Source organism: Muscardinus avellanarius (genome assembly GCF_963383645.1).
Source record: "Muscardinus avellanarius genome assembly, chromosome: 13".
Classification (NCBI taxonomy): Eukaryota; Metazoa; Chordata; class Mammalia; order Rodentia; family Gliridae; genus Muscardinus; species Muscardinus avellanarius.
The window spans coordinates 76,905,458-76,920,333 of record NC_137799.1 but is presented as its reverse complement, the minus strand read 5'-3'; the positions used below and the strand labels follow the sequence as shown (position 1 = coordinate 76,920,333).

Here is a 14,876-nt window from a genome sequence, read left to right as displayed (position 1 = left end):
TCAAAACAATCTTGAATTTTTAGAGAATATATGCCTTACCTGTTGGACCTTAAGAAAGTTTCACTAATAGCATCCTGTACTTTAAAACGAAAACATGGACTCCATATTTATATTTCCAGGGCTAAATCTGACTTCTGAGATAACGTGGTAAATGATTATTAAAAGAGCCGTGATTAAGTCTAACATCTGGTATATATATATATATATATATATATATATATATATATATATATATATATATATGTTTGCCAATCCTTTGGCATCCATTCAATTGAAATATTTGCAAATGAGCAAAACCAACCAGCAGGCTTATATAACTTTCTAAATGTAATTGGAGTTAATCACTATACAACACAGGGAGGCTGGGAAGCGTTATACAAACACAGGAATATGCGCACAGGTGGATTCTGAATCCACAGTTCGAACATTTTTGCTAAAGTCACTTCAAATGTAAGAATCCACAAAATCCTGGGGTGGGGGTGAGAGTATTGTGGCTGCAGAACGTCACAAGTGCAAATGTTTGTGTAAAAATCCTCCGGTCACTTAAGCACTGGGAGGATAAAAACCAATGTACCTCATTTGTATTTTGTTGTTGCTAGGGGACTTTATTATTCTTCTCATATGATGAGTAAAATTAAATAAGTAAGTAATTAAAATATATATTTAGCATCTCAAAAAGGTTGTCTGTCATTATCTGCATTGTTTCCTAGGTCAACATTTACAACATTACTGGACGTGTGTCCGATGTTCTTGCTACTTCTCAGTATGTGTGACACCTGTCTACGCCCTCCATTTTGAAGGATCGCCTTCTTCCCTTCTATGACAATATCTTGCTAGGGTGTTCTTTGGACCTTTGGGTTATGCTTCACATTCTTCTTACTCATACATGCCAGTGCTACTTGACATCTCCATGTGGATATCACAAAGTCTAAACAAGTCAGATCTCTCTCTCTCTCTCTCTCTCTCTCTCTCTCTCTCTCTCTCTCTCTCTCTCTCTCCTCTCTCCCTCTCTCCCTCTCTCTCTCTCTCTCATGTTCCCTAGCTCAGTAATGGTCACCATATCCATCCAGCTGTACAAGACTGGAACTCAAGGGAAGGCTCTCCTCTCCCCTCATCCATTTGCCATCAGATTCAATGGACTTTGCCTCCTTTTGTGCCTGGCTCTGCCCACTTCCCCTCACCCCTGTCACCACCCACCTGTCTCTTTTGTAGTCCACTGCAATCACCTTCTAATCTATCTCCTCCAGCAACTACTTTTGCTTGCCCTGGGCAAACCTGATCTATCCTCCTTCTAACATTGGTCACCAGCTTTTTATTGCCCTTGGAATAAAGGGAAAGATCGACAAGGACACCCAAGGTGGATACTGCTTATATCTCGGGCCTCATCTATTCCTGATACCTTTTGCTGCTCCATCCTTTGCCACTCAGTACCTCGTTCTCCTCCCTCCAGGTCTTTGTACAAGCCCTTTCCAACCCTCTCTAGCCTCATTAATTTTTTATAATTTTATTGGTGCATTATAGTCTTATAATCTGACAGCATAATATAGTTCATGGTGATAGTGGCATATATGCACACAGCACTTGGGGGGCTTTCCCCTGACTCCCTCCTATCCCCTCCTTTCACCATACTGAGATTGACACGGGGAGTCTCACATCTGTACATAAGGTTGATGGAAGTGATTCCTTCATTGATCCTCCCTCTCCCACCCTCCTCCTCCTGGACCACCTCCCTCCAACCACTGAGGTTTCTCCTCCTTTATCTAACTTCCCTTTTGTATTCCAATTACTCCTTAAGTTCCTTCTACATATGAGAGAAGACATAGGACCCTTCACTTTCTGTGACTGGCTAATCTCACTCAACACAATGTTCTCCATGTCCACCCATTTTCCTGCAAATGACATAGTTTTGTTCTTCTTTATTGCTAAATAGAATTCCATTGTGTGTATATCCCATAATTTTGTAATCCACTCTTCTGCTGATGGACACCCAGGTCATCAACCTCTTTAATTTCTCTTTAAGCTTCAAACAAAACTCTAATATCACTTTCTTAGAGCTATGCTCTTGAAGCATCTCCTAAAAATAAACCAAGTCCTCTGGTTCTACATCTCCATAGTACTCTGCATTTTTTCTCTTTGTAGAAATTATATACTTATCCATACTGATTTGATGACTGCCTCTGAGTTCAAATATGATAGAAACTGCATTTCTTTTGCTCATCACTTTATCCTAACAACCTGAGCCCTGCCCTCATTTGAGAGCTCTGAGCCTGAGCTCCACATGGCCCTTGAAACATGAGGAGGTATAAATGACTTCAGTGAGCCAGGGACCCGGAGGACTTCAGTGTTTTGTACTTCAAAAGGAGGTGAAGGGCTGTGTGAGGCCACTCGAGATATGACGGAGGAAAAAACAATTTTCACGTTAAATACAACATGGCAAAATGTTTCTGCAGAAGGCACAAATAATATTATTCTTGGGTTACATACACATTGGCCACAACCTGTTGATTAACTATTTCTTATCTACTCTGTACTGAGCACAGCAGCCCATTCGATTTGATCCTATTCATTCTTCCACTAAAAAAACATTTATTGAACACTAGTTTTGTTCAAAAGTACTATGTAAAGTGCTGTGAGGAACAGGAGATGGAAAATAAGGGCTATTGTTTATGGAGAGTCTACCATGTTCCAGGACTGTAAATTGTAAGTGGCAATTTACAAGCAACATTCCAAGCAAATTAACACTGTATGAAGAAGCAAACCCTTAACCACAATATGAAACTCAAGTAAGCAGACCTATATAATGTACATTATTCTAGCTCCTTAACATAGGCCGAGTCAGAGGCATTTAGAACTTTATGAGGCCTTGGAGTTCAAATGAAAAGCTACTCTTCCAGAGTTCTTAATTATTCAGCAGGACATAAAACCAGTTACAGCTCGGAGTGGACAAAGGCACAGCAGTCAAATATATATATATAATTTTTTTTTCAAGCATCTGGTCTTTAAAACCTATTTTTGTGTGTGTGTGTGTGGTGCTGGGGATGGAACCCAGAGGCTTTTCCCCAAAACACTCCCATAACCATTTTCTATTTTATTTGGAAAAAGGGTCTCACTAAGTTGCTGAGAGCCTCACTCAGTAGCTGAGGCTGGCTTTGAACTTGTGCAATCCTCATGTCTTAGCCTCCCAAGTGCTGGGATTACAAGCGTGTACCACCACACCCAGCAAAAACTCATTTTTTTTAACCTGGAGATTGAATCCAGGGGCATTCTATCTCTGAGTGACACCTCCAGCCCCTTTTTTATTTTTTATTGTTGAAACAGAATGTTGTTCAGTTGTCAAGCATCTGGCTAATTTTCTGAAGCTGGCCTTGAACCTATGATCCTCTTGTTTCAGCCTCCCAAGTCCTGGACTTCTAGGCATGAGCCACTGTGCTCAACTCTAAACCCAGAGCTCTTATTCAAACAACTGGTTATTTGGAAGATACTTTTAGCCACTGTACATTTAGCTGGCTCCTAAGGTGAACTTTTCCAAACTGGTTAACCCGTGGTGAAAAATATCCAAACATCATTTTTCCAACAAACATTCGTGTGGCAATAAAGTCAGGGACATTTCTTCAAGATTAGATTTTGGGGGAGATTCCTGAGGCCAAGTAAGAGGCACAGAGAGGGGCTGAGTGGACAGTGGGGCACGAGATGCCAGAAGGCAGAAGGCCACTGATGAAGTGACACTTAAATTGAGTCTTGAAAGGTGTATTCATGCAACAGATGGAAGGTGGAGAAGTGCCATTGGCAAAGACCTCAAAGATACAGAATAACATGGGAGGTTCAGCAAGCGTCAGCAAGGCCAGGCCTACCTGTGTCCCATGGGTTAGGCAACAGGGAGCCATAAAAGAATTTTTATACATAAATTGGGTATCAAAACTTGTGTACAAAGGGGTCTAGCCCTATTGGGAGTAGTCAAAGGGTGGAAACTACCCAAATGTCCACCTACTAATGAATGGATAAAGTGTGGTATGTCCAAACAATGGAATAATATTCAGCCATAAAAGGAACAAATTCTGACCCACACTGCAACATGGATGAACCATGAAAACATTATGCTATGTGAAAAAAAATCCAGACACAAAAACTATGTAATGTATGCATTCATTTATTTGCAAAATTCAGAATAGGCAAGTCTGTTGAGAGAGAATGCAGATTAGTAGTTGCCAGAATGGCAAAGGAAGGGAATAGATCTATCATTATGTCATTATATGTAAGCTTAGGACTCACTTAAAAGTAGACTTACCTTATAATCACTTTAGGGTCCAAAGATTTTTAACCTATCAATAGCTTATCAATAAACTGACCTTGATACACCTGTATTTTAATGTGGAGTTGTCTGGATAAGATTTATTCTGTCAAAATAAAATTTTAAAGCCCAGTAATAGTTTGAGACTGTGACCATAGCAACAGGTGCTGTTGCTACGGTGATGCCAGCCTTAGTAGAGACCCATGACAGATAAAGAAGACATGGCAGGTGTTTAGGGTGAAGGGGTCTCAGGTAATATGCTGAGTAACTAATTCATGTGAGAAAAACCATGTATTACAACCACTTCAACAGTCAAATCAGTTTTGAAAAACAGATCTCAATTAGAGGTTAATGTGATTTGTCCTTTTGCATTAATAAGTTAGTGTGATAGCTAAACAGTGTTTTCACTAAGGAAAAGGGTAGGTCTTTTCGAAGGCAAGGCATAAGATCAAAGACACGAGTCCATCCTTACTTAGTCTTAGGAATTCACAACTTAAGTTAGAGAAGCTACGTGTAAGTCCGCTGCTTGGCTGTCTTGAAACAGAGCTACAGGACGCTGTGAGGAGAGAGGAGAGTCATCCAGCCTCTTACCATTGGACGATCATTGCACAGCTAAGATGGACACGCTGAGCCTTAGCTTCCTTGTCTATAAACAATGCCACCTCAATTCCAGCAGCCAGGAGTTCTAGTAAGAAAATGCCTGTGGAGCACTCAGCACAGGCCCAGCAGGCAACAAACAGTCAGTAAATATTTGATATTTTTATTGTCGTCGGTATGATCAATATCATCATCAATATGCCTTGAATCTGTTGGTGTATAATCAAATGTCATAAGCAAGAAGCCAAACACAATGTATGAAGATGAACTCTAGCCAAAATTTCTTCTTTTTTAATCATGTTACAATATTAAAATATACATCTGCTTAGGTGTGCTGCTAGTATTTAATCAGTCAAACTTTCTAAATCTGATCTTAAATGTACTATGGAGTGCTTTAAAAAGTTACCATTGGCCAGGGCATGGTGGCACATGTAATTCCAGTATTTGGGAGGCTGAGACAGAAGGCTCACAGGTTCGTGATCCACCTCAGAAATGTAGTGAGACTCTTGGTAACCTAGCAAGACCCTCGGCCGCCTCAAAACTGCTTCAAAACAAAACAAAAATATTTTTTAAAAAGGCTGGGGGTGTCACTTGGAGACAGAGTGCCCTTGGGTTCAATCCCAGGATCACACAAAAAAAGAAGCTGTCATTGTAGTTGCGTGACCAATTGAAAATTTACCTTGTACTCTTTTTTTTTTTTTTTTTTTTTTAGTGTTTTAGAGACACCAGAAAAGAATGAAACAGTGTTCTTCTTCCTAAAAGAGAAGCCTAATATTAAGAGTACGGTGACCACAGAGGTCTGTGTAAGGAAGACCATAAGTTCAAAGCCAACTTAGTGAGGCTCTCAGCAACTTACCAAGATCCAATTCCCAAATAAGAAATAAAATAGGTTTGGGAGTGTAGCTTGAAGGTAGAAGGCCCCTGGGTTCTGTCCCCAGTACCACAAAAGACAAAACAAAACAAAAACAGAATAAGAACATTCTAATGCCCTTTTTTTTTTTTTTTTTTTTTTGGTGGTGGTACTGGGGTTCCTGGAAGCCCTGCTACCTCTGGGCTACACTCCCAGACCTATTTTTACATTTTTATTTGGAAACAGGGTCTCTTAATCCAGTGCGCGCAGCTGGCTTCGAACCTGCGCGATCCTCCTTGTCTCTGCCTCCCAAGCGCGGGGATTACAAGCGTGCGCCACCACGCCTGGCTAATGCCCTTTTTAATCTATCTCAGTCCTATCGTGTGTGTGTGCGCGCGCACGTGTTTTACTGGGATTGAACTCAAGGGCCTACCTCTAAACTACACTTCCAGCCCTATTTTGATTTTTGTTTGGAAACAGAGTCTCACTAGGTTTTTAAGTCTTGCTAAGTTGCTGAGGCTGGTCTTGAACCTGCAATTCTCCTGTCTCAGCCTCCCAAGTATTAGGATTACAGGCATGCGCCACTGCACGGACCTTCTGTTGATCTATTAAAAAACCTCTTATCCAGCCAGGCATGGTGGCGCAGGCTTGTTATCCCCGCACTTGGGAGGCAGAGACAGGAGGATTGCGCAGGTTCGAAGCCAGCCTTGCTGGCTTAAGAGACTCTGTTTCCAAATAAAATATAAAAAATAGGTCTGGGAGTGTAGTCCAGAGGTAGAAGGGTTCCATCCCCAGCACCACAAAAAACAAGAAACAAAACAAAAAAAACCTCTTATCCACTCTTTTTTGAAGCATAAAGTGTATTCTACCTCAACAACTTTAGTCAAGTCTGATGTATGTGTATTGATTAGTTTAAAAAGGTCACCACTTTGGCACTGTTAGGGAAAGTTTGTTGTTGTGAGAAGGCTGTAGATTTGAGGATACAGCCAGATTGTGCTAGAGTTTGATGGGTGCTGGTTGCTGCCACACAAAATTAGCTTTGTTGAGAAGAGCAGGAAGCAACGCTGAAGGAAAAGACCTTTGAGGGAGCACAGCTTCAACAGGGAGAGACCAGGAGGTGAGTAACAAGACAGAGGAGACCCTGCACATCACTGCAGAATGAAGGAGGGAGTTTCTGTATGGAACCCATAGGAGGCAGGACTGAAAGGGAAAGCTAAATGCTTAGCTGGATGAAATGGTGCCTGGGGTCTTCCCACCACATCCAGCGAGATCATAACACTAAAGAGGAAGCCAATTCGGGTACAAACCCCATTCCTTCTCAGCCTGTATCCCACTGGGAAAACCACTTGGTTTCCTGAGCTGTATGGTGCTTCTCATTGTATGTTCATTTAGAAGTGCAACCTTTTACCCCAAGTGCTTAGCTTTAAACAGGAAATCCGCATTTCATTGCACTTGGAAGGTGATGCTTGTAACAAAGGCACTGGCCAGAAGCCAGTTTTCTAGGACGTTAAACATGTAGCATATAGCAGGTACTCAGTATAGAATAAATGGTTAAAAGCATAATACAGTTATGGGTAACAGAATGCAAGATAGTAATATCCAATTCTTGTGTTTTGTCATAAAACAAAAATCTCCCCCCAAAAAACCCTCTTAGGTAACATTGTTTTCAAGTCAGAATGGATTTAATCAACAAAACAACTTGTGAACATCTACATTTTGTGTGATAAAATTTACTCTGGAGACAAGATTAAATTATATGCAACACTAAGGTACACACAACTACACTCTAGGAATACACTTAGCAAAAATTAAGACAAATTGTTCAACAATTGCTGTAATCTTTCAGAGCATGCATCCATTTAACCAATATTTGCTGAGCACCTGTACTATTTGTAAAATCCTACTACTTCCTAAGAAGTATGTTATGTGAACAGGACCCTTTTTTCATATGTTATGTGAACAGGAACTTTGAACTACTTTGAAAATACATACAAATAATGTAGATAATTAGAAAATGTATGCATAATCTATAAGGAACACGGTAATAGAAGAGACAACAAAAGGAGGGAAAGCTAGGCGTGGTGATGCACTCCTGGAATTCCAGTACTTGCAAGATTAAAACAGGAGGATCACAGGTTTGAGACCAGCCTCATAGACTTAGTGAGAACCTCAGGAACTCAGCAAGATCTTGTTTTAAAATAAAAAATAAAATAGGGCTGGAGGTCTAGCTCAGAGATAGAATGCCTCTGGGTTCCATCCCCAACACCAAAAATAAATAAATAATAAATAAATAAATGGAACAATCACTTTGGAGTAGAAAAGTAATAAAATAATTGTAGAGATGGTATTTGAGCTGATCGTTAAAGAATGGCTTGAGCAAAACCAAAATGATTCTAATAATGCAATGCCATGGACTGGGTAAATTGTAAACAGGTTTACTTTGGCTCATGGCTCTGGTTCAAGGTCAAGGGTCACATGTGGTGGTAGCCTGCCTGGTGGCACATTCCTGAGGCATCACAGGGCATCACAGTGTGAGACAGGGGGAGAAAGAGAGAGGATGTGTGTGTGTGTGTGTGTGTGTGTGTGTGTGTGTGTGTGTACATACACATCTTCTGGTCTCCCTCCATCTTCTTATAAAGCCTCCAGGATTCATGGGGTTCCACCAGGATGGCCATATCCAATCCGAATCACCTTCCAAGAGGCCTCATTTCCAAATGCAATAATTAGATCAAGTGTCTACCCTCTTAATATCTCACAATAGAAATTAAACCTCAACGCTTGAGAACTTAGGTGTAGAGGCTCAAATACATGAAGAAAATTGTGCAAGGGGCAAGGCTAAAATTAAAATTCACAGTCTATCTCCAGAAGTCATGCTGTTAACCACTAGGAAAAATATTAATTAGAAATCTAGACAAACTTTTATGCAAGAACAGAGGAAGGAACAATTTATTCCAAGATAAGGATGATGGCCATAGAAGTTTTGTAGAAAAAGGACCTCATAGCTGAACCTTCACAAAAGAGGTTCTTTCTGCTCAAACCATTCTGTGAAGTGGAGTGAAAGATGGGGTATTGAAAGGAGGCGATTCCATGATGAGATATCAGCGTCAACAACATGGAGATATGAAAGCCATGATGTGCTGGAAAACAGTGAACATGCCCACAGACCCGTCATGACCTGTGGGAGCTGGTCATAGTGATCCTATTCCTATTTGCCAGAGAGGGAGATGAAGGGGAGGAAGGATTAGAAGACAAGTGAGATCATACAAAATTATCAGTACCAACCTCAATGACATGTATGGAGAAAGGGCTGGAGAGGGGTGGAATCCAGAGGGAAACACACCAAGGACTGTGTGCATGTATTTTCCTATCAATACTCTCTATCTCATTACGATGTATAATTACAATGCACCAGTAAAAGTATAATAAAAAAGAAAATAGGTTGCATCCAAAAAATGTCCTTGTCTCGAAAGTCTTCCAGGGACATTTGGACGGTAGAAGCCATAGTGAGCCACAGGTGGCTGCAGAAGAGGAGACACATGATAGAACCCACCTCCAAGAAAATAACTATCAGCAGTATGGAGCTTCTGAGCAGACTTCCTGTTTGCAAGAACATCATCTCCACCATCCTTAGCTAGCAGGGAAGACTGATTAACTATTCTGCTTTACCAGAATTTCTCTCAGTCTGAATCATAAATCCTAGTGGTCCTGTGTTTCTTCTTGGGAGGGTGAAAGCCACCTTCGTGCCAAGCTCAAGAATGCAGAGCATCCTCTTGGCTCCAAGGAGGAAAGGTGGGCTAAGATATTTCTTCTGAGACTGCTGAAATAGAAACTTGGGAGAACAAGTATGCTGGCTGTAAAGGGGGGATAGGGTTCCCACGATTGGCTCCCACCATGATGTACCTTCTTGCCAAGCTGATCACAAGCTGCCCAAATTCAAGATGTGATAATAAAAAAAGGTCACGGCTATTGAACGGGTATCTATCTGGATCTGTCATACACATGCTGAACAAAGACATCCGCCTTCTAGAAAACAGGAATTCTCAAGATGATCCTGCAGTACTTGGGCGTGAAAGCATCCTTGTGTGAGAGCCAAGTTTCTATTTTTGCAGTCTTGGAAGGGATGGCTTAGCCCACCTTTCTCTCCTCGGGACCAGGAGGATGCTCTGTGTTCCTGAGCTTGGAGGGAAGGTGGCTCTTCACCCTCCCAAGCAGTCTGAAAAGGTGACACAGGACCACCAGGATTTGTGGTTCAGCTGGAGAACTTCTGGGAAAGCAAGATGGTGAAGGAGACTCAGATGAAAAAGAACTTTCACCTCCTGGCAGTCTTGGGAATTGAAGGCCCCAGGCCAATTCCATTCACGGAGGCTATGTGACTCCTTCCTGCTTATCCAAATCCTGTGTCCTTAAAGGTTCAACTTAATGACCATCTCCTTCTGAAAGCCTTTCTTATCACTGGTGAATTAGTGCCCCGCTGTGCTGTAGGCACACATTAACATACACCTGTCGAGAGGTGTGTGCATGTGTCACACTTGAGGCTCCTACCCTCTCATCCTATGTACACAGTGCATGTCTCATCCAGTCTAGTGCACTGATCTAAACAGCGATGGATTCTGCCCCCCTCTCCATATCTCCATTGTTGATGATAATTGCTGATGTTTAGTATTTTATATATTTTATACTTATTAATACATGTAATCCTTCCTACAACCCCATGAGATAACCTAAGGCAATTTTTTGTGGTACTGAGGGTGGAACCCAGGGGCTTTTCTACCTCTGGGCTATACTCCCAGACCTATTTTTATACTTTATTTGGAAACAGGGTCTCACTAAGTAGCTGAGGCTGGCTTCGAACCTGTGCAATTCTCCTGTCTCAGCCTCCCAAGTGCTGGGATTAAAAGCGTGTGCCACCATGCCCGGCTAAGGCAATTATTTTATAGGTAAGAAAAATTGGAAGTAGAAATGCTAAGTAATGCCGGGCTAAAATGACCTGTACTAAATGACCTGTAAAAATTGCCAACTCTGATCATAGTATACTCCCTCCTCCACTCCACAGGCCCTCTGTGATTCTTGGCCTGCCTACCTGTCCTGCTTTACTTTGTATTATCCTTTCTTTCAACTTTTGGACTCTAACCAACTTGACCTTTTATTCTCTCTTACCCTGGGACCTTTGCATAGGCTGTTTCTGCTACCTAGAGGGTTCTTCTCTATTTTGAATCCTTCCTGCCTAACGTTATTCTACACATTGCTATTTGACACTGGGGAACGCCTTCCCTCCACCCCAGACCAGTTCAAGTTCTGATAGGTCATAGCAATTCTGTTAATGTGTCACCAGGTTGTCAACCTCACTAAGAAGGGAGAGTTCTGCTCTGTTCATCAATTTATCTCCAGTGGTGAGCCCAGTGTTTGGTTCAAGAATCAGTCTGCTTCTATTACAGCAACAAATCTTAGCTCCTTTGCTAAAGTTCAACTTTTTTAAAGTCAGAGGCTGTGCCTTAGAAAAGCAGCCTGCTACAGTAAAGAGAACATGCCCTTTGGTCCATATTTCAAAATCCAACTAGAGGACCACCACCTATCTCTAGATGCATGATTTCCCAAATCTCAATTTCTTCATCTGTAAGACTGAATCGTGACAACGGGAAGACCAAGAGAAATACTGAGAATAAGCAGCCCTAGCAGTAGCTGTTCCTAACTTAGCTCTTTCTTCCCAGGTGTAAGTCTGTGCCCCAGTGAGCCAGTGACCTGCCAATGAGGAGGCACAGCTGAGGCCAGCCACTGCCCCCTCTCCCCACACTGTGCATCCCAAGCCCAGGCTTCCTTCTCTGCCTCTGGTCCTGCACCGGTGCCACCGGGTGGAAAGGAGAACTTTCCGCAGTGAGTAAGGGTTAGGGGCAGAAGAAAGCAAGGGATGGAATGAACAGGGTCCGCATCAAGCTGCCACTAAGTGCCAGGCATCTTCTTACATCATTCATTTAATATTTAGCAAAAGGAAATCTGATCCTATAAATGAGAAAATGGAGTCTCAGAAAGCTTGGGTGGCACGTGGGGTCTCAGAGCAGGGAACTAAAGCCAGGTCCTCACCAGGGTTTACTGCTGCTGCCCCAAGGCACTACCTCGCTCTTTTTTTCTAGCTAAGTATGCATCAAAAGTCCCAAGGCTAACGTGTCTTTTTTGATGTGTTTTTAAAGTCAACCTGACCCTGGTGTATGTGGAAAGAATCAGGTACCTTAGTAATATTTGAGCACACTGGGTCTCATGATTAAACATTTGCAAATGAATTATAAAAAGCCTACATGCTGCTTAAATAGAAAAACTATGAATTCAAAATGTCCAATAGCAAAATATTGGCTCAAGAATACTTTTAATTAAGCTAATTGTGAATGAGCTTTAGTTTAATGCATTAAATGTAATCATTACCATTCTTTGAGTCTAAAAGAAGCCATACAAAATGAGAGATGAGGTCTACACGGGAGAAGGACAGAAGAAGTCCCCTATGTCCCCCAGCCTGGGTTTGATACAGGGAACTGAGCTCCCGACATCTCACACAACGGGTCCCATCGCACAAGCCTTGTATTACATTCCTCAAAATATAACCCGCCCACTACCTGGGCCCAGATCTCCTGGGAAGCTGGAGCCGACTCCAGTCCTGTGGAATTCAGGTTCTCTCAAGAGGACGGCCAGGAATCATCATTTTCACAAGCACCCTAGACACACACCCCTGATTCATCCCAATATTTATCCCCCAAATAGCTTTAGGAACTCAGTAAAAATTTAAAGATCCTCATATGTCCACATTTTTATTATCTCAATGACATATTTTCTTTTTTTAATCTTCAAAACTTGAAAATAAGAAGTAATCCCAGCATTCCCAAAGATGAGGCATTCCCTATTTCCACACGAGAGAAACCAAATCTTGAAATCTATAGAACATGCTTTCCCTTCAAACATTGAGATTAACTGTCTGGCACCTAGGAGGGGAGAAATCATTACCAATTCACTGATAAACTCACCTTTGTAGTCAATTCCTAGTTAATTGTAGCTTGTGAGGAGATGGCATGTTTTCTAAATTTACAATCTCAGTATGTTCCTTAGTTAGGAATAGACTCCTTGACTCAACCACTAATTGCATATTCAGGACACACTTTGATACTTTTCTGTGTAATTCCTAGGAAATGTAATTTTTTTAAAATAACTTACTTCCTTTTCTAACTCCTTTCCACTATTAAAGCCAGTCCTCAAACCCACTCTCTTGCTTGCTTTTCTACCAATAAGAACTCTGGATATGGGAAATTAATTTTTTTTAATGAAACCTAAGAGTTGAACGGCTTCGTGTGGTTAGACTAACACTTGCAGAACTCTGCAGTTGCCGAGCTTTGGCTTCCTAGGATTTGCCTCAAACAGAAGGTCCCTGAAACTAGAGGGTCGTGGCTCCATGCAAAGATGCACTAGTCTCAGGGCTTACTGGCCTCTCTGCATTTGGGTGAGCTCTGGGAGTTTTATCATCTGGGAAACTCAACCACAAGCTCCCCAAACACATACAGGGAGAATATTTTTTAAGCACCATAAGATAACAGGGTTTGGTTACCTCCAAATGTAGGAAACATGATTCAAAACTATGACCGCCTCAGGAACATCCTTAGTCAACAGTAATATCTTCAACCTGACAGATCATAAATACTTATAAAAATGTGTACTTTTGCAAACCAAGCTGGTAGTTGAGAAATGGCTAAAAAAAAAAAAATCCCATTTCTGGATTTATTTTATTTCTCCCCCAAATGTAGTGGCTTCATTTACCAACCTGGGCTGTCCATTGCTAATGCACGTTCCGTGGGCACGCGAGCGTGTGTGTGTGTGTGTGTGTGTGTGTGTGTGTGTGTGTGTGTAACAGGAAATAGCAGACATCAAGTTACCGCTGTCATTTGTAGAAGTCCTGGTTTTTTCGAAAACAGGTATAGAAGACATTTTAAACCTTAAAATGGGACTGTTTGCTTTGATGCAAATGGCTGTGTGTGTGTGTGTGTGTGTGTGTGTGTAAGAGAGAGAGAGAGAGAGAGAGAGAGAGAGAGAGAGAGAGAGAGATGTCCTCTCTTTCTCTCTCTTGAACTCTCCTTTCTAGTATGGCAAGTTGTCTAGCCTGTATCGTCAGTATATCGCCTGTCGTGTGATCCAGTGAGTGGAATCCGTTCTTTGCTTATTTTATGTACCAACTGAGCTAATCAACACAAGGGGCCCCCCTTCCGTTAGTCTTTTTACAATAAATTTGATCAAATTTGCGGAGCGCCCACCCTGTGCCAGGCTCTGCGTCAGGCTCCAAGATCTAAAGATGAATGAAGCCACCCTACGTGTGTCGCCAGTCTCTTAAGATTTCGGGGGAGGGGGCTCTCTTTGGCCTCCCCTTCCTGCAGCCCGGACGGCTATCAAACCAGTAGGGGTGTGAGAAACTCCCGGGCTCCAGGCTCCTGGCATCTCCTCACTCCCCAGACAGCCCGCGGACCTAGGGCTCCGGAGCGCCCAAGTTCCAACCCGGCCGCGAACCCGCGGCCCCGAAGCCGCGCACCGGCTCCGGCCACCTGTCCGCCCGCGGCTCGGGGTGCGCCGGCCCCGCGCCCACTCACTTTGCCGCTGTCGCTCACGCCGAGGAGGTGGTCCCGAAGCACTTCCATGGGGCAGGTCCAGGTGGAGTGGACGAAAGTCCCTCGGAAGATGTGCGCCAGGGGCGGCATCCGGGCGGCACACATGGCAGCGGGTCCGCGGGCCGAGCGGAGGCGCACCGGGCTCCCGCGGCGGCGGCTGCGGAGCGGCACCTGCTCCCCGGTCCTGCCCCCGCCTCCCCGGGAGACCGCCTGCCCCCTGCAGGCCGCGCCCAGGGGCTGGCCGCCGCCGCGGGGCCAATAGGATGCTCCTCCCAGGGCTGGCTCCGCGCTCCCGCGGGTGTGGTCTTCTCCCCACCAGTTTTGGCTGCGTTAACTCTTGGTCGTCATCATCGGCCTCCTCTACCTTTCTCTAACTGGCACACCTACAGTTTCGCCTGCCGGTCTTCTGAGCCCCTTACACTCGGGGCTGTCCATTTCTTCAACTTGTAGCACCAGGTTCTGAACTGGCCCAAGTTCCAGGTCAGGTGCTAGGTAGGTGGGGTGGCTTGCC

The 14,876-nt window shown here is 43.2% G+C and overlaps 1 protein-coding gene across 1 annotated transcript in view; it reads right to left on the bottom strand.

Annotated features, from left to right (window-relative positions):
• GDA (guanine deaminase) overlaps window positions 1–14,470 on the bottom strand; it is a gene marked incomplete at both ends in the record, with an annotated part of 101,371 nt that extends 86,901 nt beyond the window's left edge. The window contains one exon of the mRNA XM_080709338.1: window positions 14,344–14,470. Coding sequence (XP_080565464.1) covers window positions 14,344–14,470 — 127 coding nt within the window. The remainder of the gene's footprint in view (window positions 1–14,343) is intronic.
• Between the last annotated feature and the right edge of the window lie 406 nt (window positions 14,471–14,876).